General features: G+C 41.1%; 1 protein-coding gene across 1 annotated transcript in view; it reads left to right on the top strand.

Annotated features, from left to right (window-relative positions):
* Nucleotides 1-12,953, top strand: part of LOC111156670 (myosin light chain kinase family member 4) — a 79,612-nt gene that overhangs the window by 58,344 nt on the left and 8,315 nt on the right. The window contains exons 3-9 of the mRNA XM_022517702.1: nt 2,620-2,725; nt 4,976-5,069; nt 5,146-5,255; nt 6,367-6,508; nt 9,487-9,557; nt 10,358-10,486; nt 11,091-11,243. Of these exons, the coding sequence (XP_022373410.1) occupies nt 2,620-2,725; nt 4,976-5,069; nt 5,146-5,255; nt 6,367-6,508; nt 9,487-9,557; nt 10,358-10,486; nt 11,091-11,243 (805 nt within the window). The remainder of the gene's footprint in view (nt 1-2,619; nt 2,726-4,975; nt 5,070-5,145; nt 5,256-6,366; nt 6,509-9,486; nt 9,558-10,357; nt 10,487-11,090; nt 11,244-12,953) is intronic.

Raw genomic sequence — 12,953 nt, 5'->3', positions numbered from 1 at the left:
GATAAAGATAATGACTATTATCAATCAATATTTTTTAAATATTTTATTTATTTATTTGACAGACAGAGATCACAAGTAAGCAGAGAGGCAGGCAGAGAGAGAGGGGGAAGAAGGCTCCCCGCTGAGCAGAGAGCCCGATGCGGGGCTCAATCCCAGGACCCTGGGATCATGACCTGAGCCAAAGGCAGAGGCTTTAACCCACTGTGTCACCCAGGCGCCCCGAATCAATATTTTTTAAAAGATTAAGTAAGACGTTCTTATTTTTAGCAATATAAAGCACATCCTTCCTAAGATCAAGAATTGAATAATGAGGTCAGATTTATCCATAAGTTAAGAAACTAATTCTTAACTTATGCCTGATAAATTGGCTATTTTCTGAGAATATTGTAAGGATCGAGTAAGAAGTAGATTATCGAAGGGCTCTTCCTCAACTGCAAAGTTTCACATATAAGTTCAGGTAATTATGTAGCCAATTACAATCAATTACTCTATCTTGTGATGGGCCACAGAATCTATCTGGAACAGAGTATCCAAATACCTGTGTGTTTTTTAGGGAATTAAGATATAATTTTTATTTTACTTGTAAATAATGTATTTGAAACCTAATCATGGAGAAGCCTAATTTTTAAAGAATTAAACGTAAAAACCAATATTTATTAAGAAAGTCCATCACTGTGAGGATATGCTTAGTAAGGTAAGGCGCTGTTAAAAAACTGAAATTAGTTCAATTCTTTCATCGATAAACGTTTACTCTCCCTGCTGTTTATATTCAGAGAGATGATTACTTCCTTTAGTATACTTAATTTAGTAATCTTTCTCTTCTATAAGAAAAGGAAGTGAAAAAAATGAAGATCGAATTATCTAGGTATCATAAAATGACTCCTTTGGTAAAGATTCCGTGGAATAACCTGGGGTCATAATGAGGTCATCAGGGGAGTCCCTGGGATCCAAGTCTTCTACACCTGTTCTTGGGCTCCTTCGTTTGACGGGGAAACATACTGCTCCATTTTATCCCAAATGCCAAACCATCCTACTCTATCATGAAGCTTCACCAAACCACCATGTTCAGCAAACTTTAGCGCTAAGACCTTTGACCAGCTGAAAGTTATCTCCTTGAAACGTTGAGAGCTGGAGCTGGATTTTATTTTCCAGGTGTATCAGCAATGTAAAAGCCATTTCCTCATCCCGAATCCTGGAAAACTCAGCACTAGCGCCCACTTTCCAGAACGCTGAGGAAGCAGAACCCACTGGTGGCAGCAAGCGGAGGGTGATGGAGGAGTGCTTCACCAAAGAGGACAACAAAAAGTGCAGGATAGATGTAGCGAGCCCAGGTGAAGGACACGCATTTAGGACACAGGAGACTGGACAAGCCCGGGGAGGCTTACAAGGCAGACCTCTGGAGTCCACTGGAACTAAGACCTCCAGACAGCAAGATCTGGTGGCCCTACTGGGTAGGAAATGGCTTTTGTTTCAGTCTTTTAGAGATTCTTAACCTTTCCAGCAAACATTTCCAACTGAATTCCACCTAGCCTAACAGCCTGAAGGAGACACAATGCCAACTGATGTCATTGGTGTATGTAAAAAATCACCCCCCCCTTTTTTTTTGTCTGAAGAGATGAATGCCACCAAGAGAATTCTTGCATGACTTCTTTCGTTTTCAGCATATTTATGGTGTGAGAGATGAATGGCTATATCAAATGAGATTCCCGGAGACTTCTAGTATCTGAATTTTTAAAAAATATTAGCACTTGGCAGAGTGCCTCGCACAAGATAAGTGCTCCAGAATTACATGTTGAATACATTTAAAGTTCTGAAACCAAAGTTATTATCTACTCCCCTCCCCTTGTATCCTTGTATGCATGTAAGAAGCTGAATGCAATAGATGCTTAAATATGGAATAAATGGGGAAATGAATGGGCTCACGGAAAGCAAACCATGAAAAAATTAAAAGAACACTGGAAGGATATTACTGAGTTTGTGCTTTAGAACTGATCATGACGTGGACTAGAGTTAGAACACTTAGACTTGAGGGTGGGAAGTAGGAGAAATTTGAGAGCTGTAGCATATGTACTTAGCCAGTTTTATTGGTGGTTTTATTTCCAGACAGGAAAATTTCATCTTTGTGCCTTAAAAGTGTCTTAAATAAAGTCTAAAATATTTTGGAAAGTAATATAGAATAATAGCCAACATTTCAATGACATGAAGAATCTCTTCATCTTTCTTTCTTTGTTTTCGTTAAAATAATGGACCTTATCAGTGTTTTGTTTTGTTTTTTTAATGGATCAAACAATTTCTTATCTTTGAACTTACATGGTTTCGGGATTAAGAGAATTATCTGTATGGACTGTACTGGGGTTACAGCTTTTCAACTATTGTGGCATTTCTAAAAGTTGTTCTGAAGGTGGTACAAACCATAGTTTTGTGGTCCTGACATTCTTTCTGAAAGATGTCAGGTGTCACCTTTATGTATTACAGACCATAATATGCAATAAAAACATACATTCCCTGGATCACTAGCCATAAAATAGATGGCCCATTTTATTTTATTCTCGGGCCCAGTTTTGGTGCCAGAAAGAGGTCTGTTTAACAAATGGCCCTTCTCTTCCTCTCACCATCTAGATGATGTCTCGGTTCCTCCCGCCCCGTTTAATCACCGTATCGTGACAGCCAAACAAGCAGCCATCAACAGTTTTTATACTGTGAGCAGAACGGAAATTGTAGGAGGGTAAGTAATGCTCAATTTTAACACGCTTTCAACAAAGGAAGAGAGTTTTCAAAGAGGCAGATCCTGAGGATCACGTAAATGTTTGCCAGCCTTGACCCGACAACCAAAAACATCATAAAGAAGCATTTTAAGGGATTGCAAACATTTCTGAAAATCGTCACTGATGTCAGAAAGGTTGATGTGGTGACAGTGACTGAAGTCCACATTTATTATCTGCTTTACTTCCCATGTTGTAATGTCTGAAAGTGGGAGAAGCCCTAGTGAGTCACCAGGAGGCTTAGAAGCTGTCCAAAACTTGAAAATGGAGATACAAAATGTAGAAATGAGTGAACACTGTGTATTTATTGTGGCATGTGTTAAATCTTTTTTTTTTTACCATTGTTGTTGGTTTTCCATTTATGTCGTTACTGTATTAATTGCTATTATGTGTTTTGAGTGATTGCTTCAGTCACTGAAGAATTTTTTTAAAGGATGTCTAAATGTACACTCTCCCCTTGAAGGAGGAAATGTACAGTCCATCAGACCGAATTTATTACTGGGAGATATTCCTTCCTCTTCTACAATAGTCACAATCCTCCTTTGATATCTTGTAATTTAATGTCTAAATTATAAAGTTTGCTACTGTCAGCATATCTATGTGAAATAGCAAAAGGAAGCAGAATATTTATACTGCTATACACGAAAGTTACTTACCAACACATGGAAAATATGCATAGAAACTACAGGGCATGTTTCTGCATTTGGTCATTGGGGTGTCATCCCTACTGTGAAGTCCCTTCTTCCTCTTCCTGCTCCATATTTCATTTGCCCTCCACCATAGGGAACCACCTGAATGCTTCACTCCTCAGCCTGCTGATTATAGAGAACTGCCCTTGAGACTATGAGGAAGGGCAGACAGACAAACAGGAACTCTGAAACGTGAATAGGTGCCGTGGGAGTCTTTAGTATTACTGCACGTAGAGGCCCATTGGGGTCATCAGGGACTTCAGTGTTAACCCAGCAATTGTCTCGGAAGGAGAATAGTTATTTGCTGAAGACGCTTTGAGACAATTCCAAGGGCATTTTCTTTCTTTTTTTCTTTTTTTAAAAAAGATGTATTTATTTTAGAGAGAGAGAGTGAGGGAGAGAGAGTGAGCATAAGCAGGGGGAGGGGAAGAGGGAGAGGGAGAAGCAGGCTCCCTGATGAGCAGGGTACCTGATGAGAGGCTCCATCTCAGGACCCTGAGATCATGAGCTGAGCCGAAATCAAGAGGGGGATGCTTCACCCACGGAGCCATCAGTGGCACCCCCAGGGCATTATCTTCATCAGTAGTCACAGGTGAGGTTCCTGGGCTGTGTTCATGTGGTCCAGTAAAGAGACTAGATCTGGAATGGTAGTTGGAATTCAGGTCCTCCTTTGGCTTATATTTACAGGAATGTCATTCTCTGAGACCCAACTGTTTTTGCACAGATGTAGCTGAGTTGAGTGGGACATAGTGGTGGTCATCACACTGCCTCTGTCAGTTGTTGCCACCATCCTCACCTCTGCAGTCCTCCAGATGTGGTGGGCCTTCAGGTCACAATGTTGCTCAGGAAGCTTCTCCTTCGACCCACACCATGATAGCCACATTGCACAAGCAGGCACCTGTGCTGTGTTTTACTAAATCAGGAATCAAAGCAAGAAGTCATATTTTAAAATTGTTCAAGACTGTGCGTTTCGATATGTGATTACATGTGTAAGAAGCTGTCCTTCAAAGTATATATAAATTTATATCCAAGCTAAATTGTCAAAAAATCTCATGGGTGATTATATAATATGTATTTTTATTATGTGTATCTATGTGCAATATTGCTATTACCTTATTTATATGCAGTTTCCAAAATAATTTTATATGGCTGACCTACACCCTGTATTGTTCATACGCTTACAAAACCTAGCTTATTCCACTCACATGTATTCAGAAAGCTTCTCTTTTTTTCTATAACAAGTTCTCAAATTTTAGGCTGCATGTGAATCACCTAAGGAGCTCTGAAAATGCAGATTCTGGGGCCTCACCCTGGATTCTTGCCTTAGTAGGTCTGGGGTAGGGCCGGGAAACCCCTCAGCCTGTGACAGATAGATTGCACTTTAATATTATTTTAGAAGCTTATTGGCTATAGTAGATACACTTAACAGGTTTGCTCACTCAAACCCCAAAAAAGAAATGCCCCGACAGCTGCGTCTTCCACTGGGGCCCAGCTCACACTGCACCACGTCCTCTTCTTCCACAGGGGGCGTTTTGGCCAGGTTCACAAGTGTGAAGAGAAAGCAACAGGTCTGAAGCTGGCGGCCAAGATCATCAAGACCAGAAGCACGAGGGACAAGGTAAAGGCTGTGCCACGTGGGTCTCTCCTTGTCATCATCATCTTCACTTTGCTAAAGCATCTGTCCTTCTTCTCAGGATGAAGTGAAGAATGAGATCAACATCATGAACCAGCTGGATCACGTGAACCTCATTCAGCTCTATGATGCCTTCGAGTCAAAGAATGACATCGTCCTGGTCATGGAGTAGTACGTGTTCTACCAGCCCCTGGCCCCTCCCCTGCACAGCTACGTGCAGCCCCCATGATTACGCAGCCGTAGCTCTGTCTTGCTTTGGAAGTTGCTAGATCTGTGCTTAGTGCACTTCTGATTCCGACTGGCATGTACCAGACAACTGCATCGGTTTCGGAAGGAAAATTACCTAGGAATCCACATCTCCATGTGTGACTTTACTGAGAAGTAGAATAACCTCATAGACATAGCTTTAGATCTAAGCTATAAAACTGTCAAATACCCAGCCTAAAGGTTATTATGGTTAACCTGAAGGAAAGTGATTTTTGAACTACATTTTAATTTCAACCTAATCGTTAATACAAAGTTCACATCAAATTCTTAGTAATTGGGACTAAGAGACTTGCAACTAGGTTTCATTTTTATAAAAATTTAGTAAACAGTTAGAAAGTGAGTAGTTCTCAGTAATGCTGATTCACTATTGTGATTCAGTTCATTCTTTCCTCCACTTGGGGTTTTGTTTATCATTGCGCAATAGGAATTTTGGGTAACAAAATGTCTATCATCAGAAGCACACAGGAGTGGGTTAAAGCCTCTGCCTTTGGCTTAGGTCATGATCCCAGGGTGCTGGGATCAAGCCCTGTATTGGGCTCTCTGCTCAGCAGGGAGCCTGCTTCCTCCTCTCTCTCTGCCTCTGCCTACTTGTGATCTCTGTCTGTCAAATAAATAAATAAAATCTTAAAAAAAAAAAAAAGCACATAGGAGCTCTTTAACACTGAAAGTCTGAGGAGACCCTATTTGACCTTTGCTTGGTATTTGGGATTCCTCTCCCTGCCTTTGTAAGGTCCTCTTTATCTTTTGTATATGTTAGGAAATGGCTGATGTGGACTCACTTCAGAGCTGCAGCCACTGGATGATGGGGACCTTGAGGCTTTCCCAAAGTGAAATTGATGGTAGCATTAAAGGGCCTCAGCTAAGCATCATCTATCAGAGATAGCGACAGAGGTAGAGAAGTCACACACAGCTGCTGGAGGAGTTAGGGGATCTTAAACACCCAGCTGCTATGCCAAGAAATAGCTGTGTTCAGGAAGGAGTCATACTCAGGACTTCACACCTCTTCCTTCTGCAGTGTGGATGGAGGGGAGCTGTTTGACCGCATCATCGATGACAACTACAATCTGACCGAGTTTGACACCATCCTGTTCATCAAGCAGATATGTGAGGGCATAAGACACATGCATCAGATGTACATTCTCCACTTGGATCTGAAGGTAAAGCATGCTGTTTGGTATGAAGCCCCTTCCACTTTCCCCTCCTGTAGATCAATCAGTAGGTCCCATCAGATACTATTTGCCAGCTTGGGAAATTTATGCTGTCATGAGGTACATATTCGGGAATTAAAGAAAACCTGGATTCTTAGCATCATCTTCCTAATCCCAGCTGTTATCACCCCCTAATATTTGCACATCTCTACCTTCAGGTACAACTATTCAGATTCTTGTAACTTCCCTGTGAAAGAAATCCACATGGGAGATCCTTTCCCTAAAAGTTTAGGATTAAAACCACCACCACTATCAGCACCATGGGGGTTATTGCTGTGTCCCTCTCATTTTTAGAATAAGTAGGTAGGAGGATTTTAGCTAACTCAGAATTCCCTAGTGGTAGCCAAGTTTTCCCACTCTCCAAGCATCCTTCGTGGTCTCAAACTCTTTTAGGAGGCACTGGACTTTAGGGATTTGTTTTTCTGTGTCATGCTAGAGCAGTGAGTAGAGACCTATGGCAGAATGGGGTATAGGACAGCCAGAAGGGCAGTGCTAAAATGCTGAGGAGCTGGGAAGGGTGGTGGAAGTGGGGCTGGCACCACATTGGACATGGTAGAGAACCTATGTAAGCAGCGGGGAGCCAAGCCACCTGCCTTTCTCATCTAATTTAATGACCCTTCCCTTTTGGTCTCTCTCCCATTATGAAGTGCCTAGAATTGGACTATAAATTGTTAGAACTAAGGAAAGACCCAGGCTCAGTAACTCTGATCAGCTCTAATATTGGGGTTAAATATCATAAATTGCCTCTTCTTGTGTGGCACAATCATTTTCTCATTTCTCTGTTTGCACAGCATGACCGTAAGATAAAATATATATTCTCTAAAACATACCATCAATTGCAAGTCATAGGGGATTGTAGAGCTAAACAAATTTAACTTCCTTAAATTGGTTTCCATAGTCTACTCTTCTTGTAACTTAGCTTCCCTCACTGTTTTGATTTATGTGTGCTACCTCTCCCATTCACAGGGCAGGAGGAAGTGGTATATGAAAGACAAAGTCAGAGGTTGAAAATCATTAGCAAAGCCCTGGCTTCAAACTGAGTTTGATAATGTGTGTTTCCATGGAGCATTTTCCTTGAGTGTAGATACTCTGTAGATATCCCTAAAGGGATTTGATTGGCAACTATAACTAGGACCTGACCTATCATAAGTCAAAAAGCTCAGTATGTGGCTTCATAACATTGATTGAGGACTTGCAATGGGCAATTTTAGTCATGGCTTGAAGACAAAGATAATAGTAAAGGCGACAGCTGGATGGGTCATTAAGGACCACTCATCCCTTACAGAAATCTCCTTGGAAGAAAAAGGGCCAAAAATATTAAGAGTGCTTGTCACCATTGGAGGGGAGATTATAGGTGACTTAAAAATGAAAAATGGTCTCCTTTTCTCCTTTTTGCAAATCTTATTCAATGAACATGCTTTTCTTTAATAGTTAGAAAAAAATTAACTTTTTGAAGTGCCTTCAAAGCTATAAACACATTTGGGGCGCCTGGGTGGCTCAGTGGGTTAAGCGTCTGCCTTCAGCTCAGGTCATGATCCCAGGGTGCTGGGATCGAGCCCCACATCGGGCTCTATCCCAGGGTGCTGGGATCGAGCCCCACATCGGGCTCTCTACTCCGCAGGGAGCCTGCCTCCACCTCTCTCTCTGCCTGCCTCTCTGCCTACTTGTGATCTCTGTCTGTCAAATAAAAAAAAAAAAGCTGTAAACACATTTTTATATCATAGTATTCTTTGACAATTGGACAACTTTATTCATATTGATCAGTTATTTAAGCTTGAAACCAAATGTTCTTATAGAGTGTCCACTTCATCATCAATAGCTTTTATTCATAGACACCAATTTTAGAGATATTTTAGAAAAGGGCTTCCAAAGACATTATGTCAACCAAATGGTCTATTGAATGTTGATCAAGTGCTTCTTAGTTTCTGATCTCATTTGAACCTCCTTTCCACCCAGACAGGAAGAGGGAGGATAGCTGTGATCCCACCTATAGGATGGGACATGGGATCCTGCGGATTCAGCAACTTGGCTAATGTGCCCCAGCTCTTAGGTGTGAGTTGGGACTAGAACTTGAGAGTTCCAAGCAATTCTTTGAAAATTGTCTTTTTTATGGATGACCTAGACTTTAAATCAAATTCCCTATTTTTCTCAGATCTCAGTTTTCTGACCTGACAAATACAAGCATCCTTATAAGACACTCCATAAACACCGAGTTGCAATTCTAATATCCATGTTTTCTCCCTCTTCACCTCCCTAGACTGTCACCTTGACAGAGAGCAAAGACTTAACCAGAGTCAAACTCAAGAGAACACTTAGTCAAGGGTTTGGGCACTGAGAACAAACTCAGCAAAACTTTGGAATTGCTGAGAATGAAGAATGAATGAGGGGGAAGTCTTCCTTTTACACATGACTTTCCCATAGACTAAGCGCAAAGGGAAAATCTGGAGGTCAGGAGCGTTCACGTTATATTGCATACTCAGTGTGGTTGTTTAAATGAATCAGGCTATTTCTCCTGGAACTCATAAATCTTCGGGAAAGATATTCCTCCAAGAAGGGGAAATTCGTACTTAATAATTTTAGAGGGGCAGAGTCAAGTCCGAGACAGCCTCCACCAGTCCATTTGGAAGGTACTGAAGCAGGCTCCTTGTCTTTCTTCCCTCAAAGAGGCCTCTGCTTGAACTCACACATTATGGTAAACTGCAGAACCAGGGAGAGAGACAGGCAGGGTAATGCAAGGTTGGCAGGGTACCCACAACCTCATCCACCACAAAATTAAAGGAGAAAATACCCACACAGACAAGCCAGACCCAAAGTGAAAGGCCTGATATGTTTTTCCTGAGCATTGCTGTATTTTTAGTTGTGGTTCAAGGACAATTTGAGTGAATGATGGTTGTTTTCATTGCTAATGTGTCTCTTTCTCCTGGCAGCCTGAGAATATCCTGTGTGTGAATCGGGATGCTAAACAAATAAAAATTATTGATTTTGGATTGGCCAGAAGGTATGTGTATTTGGACATAGGTATATGAATGGAGGTAGTGAGCATGTTGGTGCTCTTTCTTTGCAAAGATAAATCTGATACACTTCTTGGTTTTAGACTCTCATTTAGAATTAACTTGACAAAAATTATATCCCAGCCTTACCTTGCTGACTTTGGAATTGGAATGTTTAGAGGTTTCTACAGTGTATCCAAGAAAAAAAAAATAAGAAAACTTAAAAGATTATACAGTGAAAGTTATTAAATTTGAAGACATTAATTTAGAATTTGTAAGTTTGTCTTAGTCTTTTTATTTGTTCCATCTGTAAAGAGAAGATTTACTTTAAAAAAGTGAATAAACGAGATTGGAAAAGGTTCTGGTTCCTATAAGCTTCTTAAGTGAACAGAGTTTATATGTGGACTTCAGTCTATTAATGGTGAATATAAAATGGGTGCAAATAATTGCATTTCACTTACTCATTAAGATGGCCATACTCAAGCCATCGGCATGTCAAGGATTGTATCAGTTTTCCTTTCGTCGTGTTCTAGATTTCAGGTGTTCTATTTTCACCAGCTTTCCCCACCATTGTTTCAGATTATTAAGGTTTTCCAGTATGAATTATGACTCTTAAACTCCTGGAACTTTTTAAAACAAGTTTTTAACACTATTTCCTAAATACACGATTTCCTTTAAAGCCTGTATATTTAAAGTTTGCTGCGTGGCTGACGTTATTTTGTCTTATAGACAGCATCTTTTCAGTTTCTATGACTGTTGCTGTTTGATTGACCCTCTCCATCCCTCCACTTTGTCTCCCAAATTCCAGGTACAAACCCAGAGAGAAGCTGAAGGTGAACTTTGGAACTCCGGAATTTCTTGCCCCTGAAGTTGTGAACTATGATTTTGTTTCCTTTCCCACTGACATGTGGAGTGTGGGCGTCATTGCCTATATGCTGTAAGCAGGTCTCCAGTCTCTCTGACACTTACACACAGGCATCATGGCCCAATTTAGGTCTTTTAACAGATAAATAACACTGTGCCATGTTGAGTCACTTTCTGGGCTCTGTGAATCCTGTGGGTGAAAGGAGTAAATTCTTGCCCTGCTCATCACCTGAAAAGTAAATGTATGTCTACTTGTAATTGTGTTAACTCTTAGGATAATACCTCATGTAATAAAAGTAATTAAAAAGCAACTTGGGTCCTGATCTCCTAAATGATGAAGGTTAGCCTTACCCCTCAGGGGTGACCCTTTGGTGTTTGCCATCTGAGTGTGTGGCAGACTTCAGCAGCTGTAAAGGCTTTAAAAATGAGGTTGTGCTTTCCTTAGAGATTTCATATTTCAGGGTGGCTGCTGGTGTTTCTGTAGGTGTTTCTTTAGGGGCCAGGGTGGGGGAGTGAAGCGTTTTCCTGATTGCAAAAACATATGATAAAATTATGCTTAATTATTAGGTTATTTGCCCTCTCTCAATTTTAAACAACAGAGCCAAGAAAAAGCAACCTCTCTGTAAAGGGTTTGAAGCTATTTAAACAAGACTCACTCTGGTTCCTCTGTCTTACAGACTGAGTGGTTTGTCTCCCTTCCTGGGTGACAATGATGCTGAGACCCTGAGCAACATCCTGGCCTGCAGGTGGGACTTAGAGGATGAAGAATTTCAGGACATCTCAGAGGAGGCCAGGGAGTTTATCTCCAAGCTTCTGATTAAGGAGAAGAGGTAACCCAAGTTGGTTCCGGGCTCTAGAAGAAGGAGGGAGAATAGGGAAGCATAGGCTACCATAATACATGGAAATAACTCCCAAATTCTCTTTGTGACATCTCCGATGCCTGAGAAAAGTTGTAAATGGAAGGAGTTTGATGCTCTTGACCTTGTTTACTGAGATCAGGGACTGGTTTGGTCACATGGCTTGAAAGGGGCTACAAAAACTTCCCTGTTTCTGCCTTTTGCAATAAGACTCTAACAATTAGGGGCTCTTGCCGGGCCTCAAAATGAAGGGTTTGGGATAAGTTATTTCCATAACCCCTTTCACATCTACAAAGCACATATCCGGCTCTGTGTAGCTGAACACTTAACTATCATTTCATTTCAGAGCCTGCTGTGGGCCAGACTGTGCCAAGTGCTTTATAGGCTTGTCTTTTAACCCCTATCCATCTCCAAGAGGTGGGAATTATCATTCCTGTTTTATTAATGAGACTCTAAATAGTTTTCCCAAGAGCATATGGCTAGTCAGTGGCAGAATGGAGCATCCAAAATTCAACCTTCCCCTAAGGCTGCCCACTTAACTATTACATACTATGTGGTCTTCTATTTTCTGTTATGCTAAAACCACGTTAATTCAAAATTCAGCAGATGGAGGCGCCTGGGTGGCAGAGTCTGTTAAGCATCTGCCTTTGGCTCAGGTCATGATCTCAGGGTCCTGGGATCCAGCCCCGCATGGAGCTCCCAGCTCAGTGAGGAGTCTGCTTCTCCCTCTGCCCCTCTCCCCTGTTTGTGCTCTCTCTCTCTCTCTTTCTCTCAAATAAATAAATAAAACCTTAAAGAATTCAGCTAATGAAGAAAAGTGACCTTGAAACAGAGGGGCTTGCATTTTAGAATTACAGGCAGTGGAAGGATATTGTGATTTAGTCAAAAACACTGTTTTTTGGTTTTATATTTAAAATGTAAAATGGTAAACAGTGTTTAAGATTTTCAAGGCCAACCATACTGGCTTCACTGTTTTATTATCTTTATGGCTTTTAAGTTATTAATAAACATGACCATGAACAGATAGGAGTGTGTAATTTGGGGGGAGGGGATTAAAGAAGCAACATGGGTCTGGAGCTATACCTGCACCAAGGAGGTGTTTTATCAATGGGTCTGGGACATTGAGGACACATATATAAAGTCTGACCCTGTCTATAGGTAACCCATGATCTAAGAGAAGAGATAGGTATTTTTTTTTTAAAGGATAGAATACAATGCAGTTAATGCAAAGGTAGTCTATTGAAAAGGGTCAGTCAGAACTGCGTCCTAGAGGGTAAGGAGGACTTAGCCAGGCAGGGGGTGTCAGTGTGAGGAGGGGGCACCGTACAGACATAGGTTTTATCTTTCATGGAAAGGCACAACACCTGATATTACCATTACTATTATTATTAATATTTATACATCACTGAACAATAGGCAGTGAACAGATGGAAAATGTCAACTCTATCATATCTTTGGTGGGAGAGCTCTACATTAACCGAGAATCTATTAGACAGATATGCTTTTATGTGTTATTGATTTAATGCTCTGGATTAAATGAAGACACAGAGGCTGATAGCAGTCAAGCAGTCACATGGCTAGCACAGGGCAGAGTCATAGCCACGCTTCGTGGCCTCCAGTGCCATGTCATGCCTGCTCCTTTGGTCTGAGTGATTCACTAATACCAGAATGACAACTGGGCGA

The sequence above is a fragment of the Enhydra lutris genome, unplaced genomic scaffold (assembly GCF_002288905.1).
Source record: "Enhydra lutris kenyoni isolate GAN:26980312 unplaced genomic scaffold, ASM228890v2 scaffoldscaffold48, whole genome shotgun sequence".
Taxonomy (NCBI): Eukaryota; Metazoa; Chordata; class Mammalia; order Carnivora; family Mustelidae; genus Enhydra; species Enhydra lutris.
Note: the sequence above shows the minus strand (reverse complement) of the source record. Positions and strands in the feature narration are given on the sequence as shown.